The sequence below is a fragment of the Archocentrus centrarchus genome, chromosome 15 (genome assembly GCF_007364275.1).
Source record: "Archocentrus centrarchus isolate MPI-CPG fArcCen1 chromosome 15, fArcCen1, whole genome shotgun sequence".
Taxonomy (NCBI): Eukaryota; Metazoa; Chordata; class Actinopteri; order Cichliformes; family Cichlidae; genus Archocentrus; species Archocentrus centrarchus.
The window spans coordinates 15,325,517-15,334,886 of NC_044360.1; the positions used below are offsets into that span (position 1 = coordinate 15,325,517).

Consider the following 9,370-nt stretch of genomic DNA (forward strand, 5'->3'; position numbering starts at 1 on the left):
AACTGTAACCATTGGGGGACTGAGACCAGTTTCTGTGGCTTTGAAGGCAAACAGATTTTCACTTTGATAAAGGATTTCAGCTGCTTCATAGTCTACTTCATATTTTTACACAAACATTTGTTTGGAAATGACTGTAAATTGATAAGTGAGTGAAAAAAACAGTTGAGCTCATTTAACGTGTCTCCTAATTGTAGCCAGTTGCAAATGTCAGATTTATAAATTCAAAACTAAAGTAACTGAAGTGGCTTTGTTACAAGATAACTGAAAGCAATGATTTAATACAGTGTATCACAAAAGTGAGTACACCCCTCACATGTCTGCATATATTTAAGTATATCTTTTCATGGGACAACACTGACAAAATGACACTTTGACACAAAGAAAAGTAGTCTGTGTGCAGCTTATATAACAAGTCTTCACGTAGAGCAACAATTCGTCTTTTCAGATCCTCAGAGAGTTCTTTGCCATGAGGTGCCATGTTGGAACTTTCAGTGACCAGTATGAGAGAGTGTGAGAGCTGTACTACAAAATTGAACACACCTGCTCCCTATGCACACCTGAGACCTAATAACACTAACGAGTCACATGACATTTTGGAGGGGAAATGACAAGCAGTGCTCAATTTGGACATTTATGGGTGTAGTCTCTTAGGGGTGTACTCACTTTTGTTGCCGCTGGTTTAGACATTAATGGCTGTATATTGAGATATTTTGAGGGAAGAATAAGTTTACACTGTTATATAAGCTGCACACATGTCATTTTGTCAGTGTTGTCCCATGAAAAGATATGCTTAAATATCTGCAGAAATGTGAGGGGTGTACTCACTTTTGTGATACACTGTAGGTTTACAGCATAACAGTAGCAATCAGTGCAGGCAGTATGTAAGCTGAGCTTGCTGCTTCATAAATCAGCTCACAGAAAGAATCAGAAGGTCTTTTAATCTTGCATTTATTTGTCAGCACATACCAAAGCAGATAGACAAAAAACAGAAAAAGGCAGCTTTCATTTACATTCATATTTGCTTTGTGTGATTAAAAAGGATTTTTGATGCATCAAAAGCCGATTTGAGGTTCAGAGGCAAAACTCCAGCAAACAATAGAGACATCATGTTCTCTGCCCTGGAAAAGAAGTTGCAGCCTTGAGATTTGTGCTCTTTGCTTGACTCAGCTTCATGCTTGCATTCGATAAGCCATTCTCTCTTTTTTTTTATTTTTTCTTTTTCTGTTTGCCTGATGTTTGCCTGTTTAAACTGCTGTCTCATTAAATGCAAGGTGGAAGCATCCTACATCTCTTCCTTAACCCAGTTTGGGTTTTACTGCCCATTCCTTGTGTTTCTCTGACTTTATACTGTCCACCTTCCATGTTTTACCTCAAGGATCATTTATAATCTGAGTTGCTGGACCCCTTTGGTTGCTGTGCTTGGTTTCTCTCTGCTGCCCCCTGATGAAATTCATTGATTTCTGCAGTTAAAGTTGTCTTTTCCTTTGTCAACACAGAGTGGACTGTTTAAAATGTATCCCCCGTGTTTGGTTGTGGACCTTCTACTTCAGGAAGACTTTTCACAATAGATTTAAGAGACGATTCTTTGTCTTGGACTTTATTGCTATCATGACTAGCATCTTGAATGCTTTTTGCTACATTGCCCTCTCCTTCTGCTGCATCAGATTTGCTGCTTTCCTTTGGTTCTGTATGACTGTGTTCCTTTCCCTCGTTCACAAGTGCTGTATGTGAATTTGACTGAGTAGTAAAATCTAAGGCTTTCTCGTGTGTTTCAGAAACCAAAGTATTAATCTTATCTTGCACCTTAACAGCACTGCTTAGCTCTTGAGTTTTGTCTGATTGCTCAGACTCATGGACAGAGGTTTCACCAGCAGACCCCTTTGTGAGAGCTGAGATCAAGCTTTCTTCCTCACGTCCTTGTTCACTTGCCTCAGATTTGTTCAGAAGTTTACCTTGCAGTTTATCATGCAGTTTAGCAGAGATATCTGTCTGAGCCTCAACCATTTCATCCCCCTTTTCTGTGTTTTCAGCTTTTTCATGATGCTCACGTTCTTTCACGACAAAGCTCTCACTCAATAAATCTCCCCTTTGAGTAATTTTATCGATGCCACTCTCTTCTTCATTGTCAGCCGCTTCAGTTTCCTGTGACTCTTCTTTATGTTTTTGACCCTGTTTACCACCATCAACCTGGCCAGGACTCCCTCTACCCCTACCATCACTTCCATTCTCTTCATTTACCACTGATACTTGATTCTGCTGACTGTCACATATCTGATGACCTTCTTTTTCTTGAATATCTTTATTATCATTCTCTTTCTTACTGCTTCGTCTCTCACTTTTGGAACACCCCTGCTCATTATTTCCCTCTTCTGACCCTGTATCCTCAAATTCTGACATCTCAATTTCCCTGGTGGTCTCTGTTATGATTTCCTCTACAAACTTGTAGTGGGGCTCTGCTCGCCTGCGTGGGCCTCCCGGTCGGTTATGGCAAGGGAGCGTGTAAATAGGGGACTGATGGTAGATGTATGGCAGGGAGATGTGTGTGTCCGACTCTGTGGACAGCCGAGCCTCCTCGCCACAGAGAAGCTTCCTGCATGATAAGAAAGACAGATTTTTATGTTATAAAAATGATGTTAACTAAAAAGACTTGAAGTGCAAGATCTACTCAGAAATGAGAAATTGCAAAAAGTTTGCATCTTAAAAAATTGTTTTGCTGTTAAGTATTTGCCATAATGTTATATTTGGTTTTATTAATTTTTATTCAGCTTGTAGGCAGTACAATCACAAACCCAGACAAGAGGCACATTTGGGCCTAATCTGAGCTACTGGAAGCATTTATGGTTTAGTTAGGGCACTGGCAAATGTCATCTCACACCTGGCAGCTCATCTAAAGTTTAACTAAGGCTGAGCTGTGGCAGCCTTAGTGGTGATCCACATGCAGACTCACTGTCAGGCAGTGCTCTGCATGTGGATCACGTTTGGACCAAACATTATTTTCTGTCTGGGTAATATGTCACCTACTTTTGTAGTACCATAACTTCCACTGAACAGCCACTGATTGCCCCAAACAATGAAGTTGGATATCCTGTACTTAAATGCAGGCCTCTTGCTACATGATTAAAGCAGCGTCTGAAAAGTGGGGCCTATAACGAAGCCTGTGGAAAACTTAGATAATCTCTTTCCCATAAAAGACCAAAGCTAACCACTGTGATAATAATACCTGTAAGACAGTATCTCCACATCCAAAGCCATCTTCACATTTAACAGGTCCTGGTACTCCCGCAGATTACCAGACATGTCGAATTTGCAATTTATGAGCTCATTTTCAAGTTCTTTGATTGTGTTCTGGGGCAGAAAAGATAACATTTGTTATTAGTGTATTTAAACACTGCACACGGCTTAATTATAACATGAAAAAATATCTTACCTGATAGTGAAGAATCTCTTCCTTGTGGCGATCCTCGACGTCATGAAGTTGCCTCTCTAGTGCTTCTCTGGTGCCTTTAGCGCAGTCCAGCTCGATGTTTTTGGCCTGCAAGCTCTTCCTGTACTGCTGTATCTCTTGCTGCGTTGCTTTTAAAGCCTTTCTCTTGGTCTCAACTACTTCCGTTAATCTTGCAACCTGAGATAGGAAAGTTTCTTCTATCTGCTGGACGTCGGACGCGGTGTGACCTTCCATCTGTGCCCTGATGTCTCGGAGTGCCGCAGTGACGCCAGGGTGTCCAAACTCGTGCTCTTTTACACTCACTTGCGCTTCCTGGATTTGGTCCAATATCTCTGCCACCTGGGTCCCATGACTGCTCTTCAGGAAGTTGATTTCATCCACAAGAGACTGCGCTTTCTTGTCTAGATGTAGTTTAGCCTGATAGGCGTCACTGATATCCTGCTTCAGGACCATGATTTTGCTCTCAGCGTCTGATCTGCTGCGGACCTCCTGTTCATATTGCCGTCTCAAGGTGGACAGTTCTTCGTCTAAATTCTGATGCTCAATATCAATCTGATGCTTCTGATGTGTAATATCCTGGACCAGCTGTCTCAGCTTCATGAGCTCTGGTCCGTACTCCTCCTCTAAACAAGATGCGGGTTTTGTTTTCCCTCTGATCTCTTTGATTTCTCTCTCCAGCGCATGGTTCTGGTACTCCAGCTGGTGTACCTTCTCTATGAATCCTGTTAGCCGACCATTCAAGCTCTGCATCACATCTTTCTCATTAAACTTTACAGATACCGGGTTGGTCCATTCCATGTCCGCGGATGTCCCCCAGATCGCGACACCGCTAGCTGGTCCCAAATGTCTTGTTTTCTGTGGTGAATAGAGATCTTTACCAGTTCGGAGTGGGTAGTGGACTCGGTTATTCATGCTGTGAATCGTGTCGGCGTTGTAAATGTGCAGTGCAGAGAGGCTCGATGCGGGTTTTTATAACCGTCGCCATCTGCTCGGTATGCAGAATGGAGCTGTCCACGGTGCTGAGAAGGTATCGCATCAGCTAACAGTTGACGAGCGCTTACGCTACATTTTGAGGATATGACGTTGTGACATGACCATTCATCATCATTATTATTATTATTATTATTATTATTATTATTATTATTATTATTTTAAAAAGCAGTTTTACGTACATCGTCCCTGTTTTCAGACGCACAAAAGTAACTGGACCACTGGCATAATGGCATAATTAATTATTGTGAATTTGAGGGTTATTTTTAATACTTCCAGTAATTATTGACTACTTGCACCCATTGTTTTATTTTGTTGTCGTTGTTTTTGTTTGCTTGTTTGTTTGTTTGTTCGTTTGATTTTACCAAATTTGGACTGAGGTCAGGTGACTTATTCAGCCAGTTAACAGCATTCCATTTCTTTGCCTGATAAAGCTCTCAGATTGCTTTCTCAGTATGTTTTGGGTCATTACCCATTTGTACTGTGAATAACTATCCCATTAGTTTTTGACTGAATCTGAGCAGAAAGTGAAGCCCTGCAAACTTCAGGATTTATCCTGTGGCTTCTGTCAGCAGTTAAATCATCAATAAACATTAGCTACTCAATTCGATTGTCAGCGATTATGAGCAATTTCTTTCCTTCTCCCTCCTCTATCATCACATCACTCCAGTAAAGGTTGATATCAGGTCCATATGTCCATGGAACCTTGTTCCAGAATTGTACAGCCTTAAGAGTTATAGAAAGGGACCTCATTAGATTATATTTAGAGTTTGTTTGTTGTTGTTCAGCTACCCTTCTGCTCACCAGTGCATGGCTGCTTTTGAAGAATGCACCAAATTGTTGTTTTGGCCACTTAAAAAGTTACAAGATCTATGGTTGCTGATTTATTTCTGAATGGTCACTGTTTCGTTTTTTTTTCATCTTAATGACAATCTCCTTCACTTGCATCCACTGCATATTGGACGGAATTGAGACATTATTCTATGAACAGCTACAAAAATGTAAATTCCACTTCAGACCTTTTCTCACCTTGTCTCCTGTTCCTGCACTTCAGTCACATATTGATTGCTGCATTTGAAATTCAATGTGGTCCTATACAGAAGTAAAACTACAATACCTGACACTAAAATATTGTGCAATAGTCAAATTTACCACTGATACTTGATGAGTGGTAAACTTGACTTGCAACATTTTCAGTCAAAATGTATGTAAGTCTATACATCTATAAATACAGCTGATCAAATCTTTTCATGTTCACAACAAAGGACTCTTCATGCAATTTCTATGCTTTTATTTAACATCACAAACAAAGCACAGAAAAAATATGTCTGACTCATAACCAGGAATTTTAGCGTTTAATAGCGATAGTCAGTCCATCCGCTATAATGAGCATGCTCAGTTCAATCCTCTGGTCCTTGTGTAGCTTCTTATTGAGAACATCCAGACCTTGGGAAGTCAAGTCATTGGGAGCAGGATTCACAACCTTTCCACCCCACAGTACCTTCAAGAACAACAACAACAGAACTGTTTCATTCAAACATGCTTCACAACTCCCCATTGCCAATACTGCAGCATGACTTCTCTAATAGAATGTTAACCTGCTTGTGTGAAGTGTACTTACATTGTCAATTGCAATAATGCCCCCTTTTCGTATCAGTTCTAAAGACTTCTCATAGTATCTGTCATAGTTTAACTTATCAGCGTCGATGAACACAAAGTCAAATGTCCCAGCTTCTCCAGCTGCTATGAGTTCATCTGGTGAAACAGAAATGAAAGTGTTATTTGTGTTTTTATTTGTTTGTTGTTGTTTTCAATAACTCATGGTAGATTTCTGAAAGAACTCACCCAGTGTCTGCATGGCTATTTGATATCGAACATCTATCTTATTTTCAACTCCAGCCTATAGAAAATGTTAAACAGTAGTAATAAAGAATTCTGCTGGTAATTTTAAGGAGAGTGTTAGAGAAAGCTCAAATAGGAATTGATTTTACTGCTCAGCCGTGCCTCCTAATGTGACACAGTTTCCTGAACAGACACCTTTTTACTGTCCAGACTGCAGCATTTTTTGAAGACGTACTGGCAGCCTGGATGTACAACATGCTGTCTTCTGCACAATTTAGCTCAGACAGAAGCAACAATCAGTCTTACTAAATCTGCAAAATGCCAAATTCTGATGTTGTGCAAGTGTCTTGTGCTGTTCTCACCTCTTTAAAAAAGGGTTTGGCAATGTCTATGTAGCTGCTTTCTATTTCACAGGCGATCACACGTCCATTTTCTGGCATGGCCAAAGCCATACTCAGTGCATTGTACCCCGTGTACATCCCTGCATAATAAATACAGATCAAATCATAAGAAGCTGGAAGAGTACTTAGAATGTCTCTATTATTATTATAGAATCAATACTATTATATTCAGTATTGGTATTCTTAAAATGATGCAGTAGTTTCATTCAACATTTAGGTGTTAGTTGCCTTTTAAATGGCCTTTCTTTGCCTTTTTGAGCTTCCTCACCAATTTCTATAGCTTTAGTGGCATTAATCAGCCTAATGAGATTTGCCATGAATTGGGCTTGATCACTGGCAACCATCATGCCACTCCACTGGTCTTCAAGGGTTCTCTGAAATTAAAACATAAAACATTTAATATGCAGATGTGTAACAAGAAAAAAGCAGTATGGATTCTGGGTGACAACATGATGGCGGGACAGCTTTTATGCAGCTTTGCACTGATTCTTCATTTCTTTGGAGCTTTATTGAAGGGGTGAAAGTCAATTCTTCCTAAAGATATTTCTTCATTTACTGTTTTTTGAAGCTAACGGCAGAGTGTGTTTTTGAGCACGACTGTCCAACATCCCCAGATTTCAGTCCAGTTGAACAACTGGAATAAGATTTGATGACTGTGAAGGCCATAGCATATGATTCATATCATTCAGTGACTCTTCATACCAAATGAATGGGGGCATTATCATTGTGGAAGCGAGCATCCCATTAGGGCTGAAATGTTTCATCATTGGATTATGGTGGTAACTTCAGAACAGCTTCATGTTGAGTTTCCCTCTGAGTGCACTAATGGACCCAAACCACATCAGCCCACTACCTCACAGTAAAAGTCAAGGGTTCAGGTTTTCCTTTAATTTGTCACCCATTTGTATATAATGTCTGACTAAAATGATAGATGGCATTTCTTCATACTCCTCCTTAGACTGCATGAAACTATGTAATGTTTTCTGGCACTATGCTGCCTTCTAGTGATCAAAACTTTTACTACATCATTCCTCTTTTAATTATTGTGTTCATTTTCCTCCACTTGTGTTTTTCTTGTTTAAATATGCATAAAATCATAAACATCTAACTCAAAACAGAAACTATACTAAAGCAGAAAAATAATAATCTTAATAATTCTAAGCAGATACTTTTTAAAAGTATTCTGTGTTAACGGTTGTTGAATCAAGTCGTAGTGAGATCTAAAGTTTGGAAGCCACAACTTCAAAGACACCCTCATCTTTAGTCTTTTTTAGCCTGGAGCATAAGATGACCAACCGGCCTATACCTGACCTAAATAACCTGCTGGTGGCCTCAGCATGTAGATTAATGCTGGCAAAGCATGCCTGTCCATGCTAAGTGAAAGGTGCTCAAAAGAATCCTGATCAATCCATTTGCTATATCCATTTATCCTTGAGGGTGTTGTGAAATGGACAGATCCTGTTCCAGCAGACACTAGGTGAGAGGCCGGGTCCAACCAGGACAGGTCACATAGAGACAGGCAGCCATAAACATTCACATTTACACATATGGGCAATTTAGAGTTGCCAATTAACCTAGTATTCATGTTTCTAAACTCTGAAAGAAGCCAGAATTGCATTGTCTGAACTTTACAACGAGCTGAATATACCATAAGATGTTTTGGTTGGATTGATCATCATACTGAAGTCATTCAAGGATGTCTTCCTGAGACAAGCAATACATTTAACAATAGAAACATCATAAAATTAGTGATTAAGATATTGTCATCTCCGATTAGACACAGTGGCTTTATGTGCATCTGAGTCCCTTACCAGTCTGAGTTTGGTGAGGACTGGGTGCTCCCTCAGTGAGTTGTTAACTACATACTGAAGCACAGGATCAGCATTCCCTTTGACATGGATCTTTCCAGGAAAGGCAGATTTTCCCACACCTCACCAACAAGATATGAAACAGATGAAACAGAGATAACCAATAAACTGCAGCCACATATCTTTGCTTGTTGTCTCATACCTGTTAGTACAACAGCAAGTCCAACGCAGAAAAACAGTTTAATCTCTGCAGCCATTATGTTGCTGTGGGCTTTTGCTAAAGAAACAGAGAGCAGCTTTTGTTTGAATCACCCAGAGCTCTGTGTCATCCATTTTTATACCAGTACAGCCTGTATTTGTTTTGGTTAACCTTTGAGAGGATGGCTCAACTTATTGATTTTTAATAAAATTGCAAAAGTTAGGACAGGGTTGAAACATTTAGGAAAACACATGGAAGGCAAATGTCACAAAATAATCCAACACCATTTATTTGTAGAAATAGAAAACAAATGTTTAAAAATGTTGGTTTAATTAAAAAAAAAAAAAAGATTTTCATTGCAAATTTTTCCTAAAAGCAGTGACATTTAGTGTGGCTGTCAGTGAGTCCCATCAAAATGCTGCAGATAGACTGTCTTAGTTTTGGAATTCAGGCAAGGACGATATGAACTGCTGTATTCATGTTTTTGGTCTACTCATCTTCACTTAAAAATCAGCACCACATTTCTGACAGCTATCTCTGACATTTCATATTTATTTACTGAGAAGAGATGTGATCTGACACTTTAAAATCCATCACTGAGATTCTGACACCTTTTCTCATTGATTTCTAGCCTGCAATGCTGCCCCCTAGCGGTAGGCTGGCTAAAGGGGTTTTCTTTTTTGTT

The 9,370-nt window shown here is 39.7% G+C and overlaps 2 protein-coding genes across 2 annotated transcripts; both read right to left on the bottom strand.

Moving 5' to 3' along the window:
- Positions 1 to 1,046: 1,046 nt before the first annotated feature.
- On the bottom strand, positions 1,047 to 4,447 carry LOC115793453 (alpha-internexin). The gene is made up of 3 exons (XM_030748461.1): positions 3,428 to 4,447; positions 3,221 to 3,345; positions 1,047 to 2,590 (listed from the first exon to the last, which is right to left on the bottom strand). The coding sequence occupies exons 1-3, from the start codon at positions 4,355 to 4,357 to the stop codon at positions 1,507 to 1,509; spliced, it is 2,139 nt and encodes a 712-aa protein (XP_030604321.1). The 5' UTR covers positions 4,358 to 4,447; the 3' UTR covers positions 1,047 to 1,506.
- Positions 4,448 to 5,709: 1,262 nt separating this feature from the next.
- Positions 5,710 to 8,812, bottom strand: comtd1 (catechol-O-methyltransferase domain containing 1). Its single transcript, XM_030748426.1, has 7 exons — positions 8,689 to 8,812; positions 8,490 to 8,608; positions 6,947 to 7,052; positions 6,640 to 6,758; positions 6,281 to 6,335; positions 6,057 to 6,190; positions 5,710 to 5,936 (listed from the first exon to the last, which is right to left on the bottom strand). Exons 1-7 carry the CDS (start codon positions 8,741 to 8,743, stop codon positions 5,784 to 5,786), a joined length of 741 nt encoding a protein of 246 aa, XP_030604286.1. The 5' UTR covers positions 8,744 to 8,812; the 3' UTR covers positions 5,710 to 5,783.
- Positions 8,813 to 9,370: the final 558 nt, after the last annotated feature.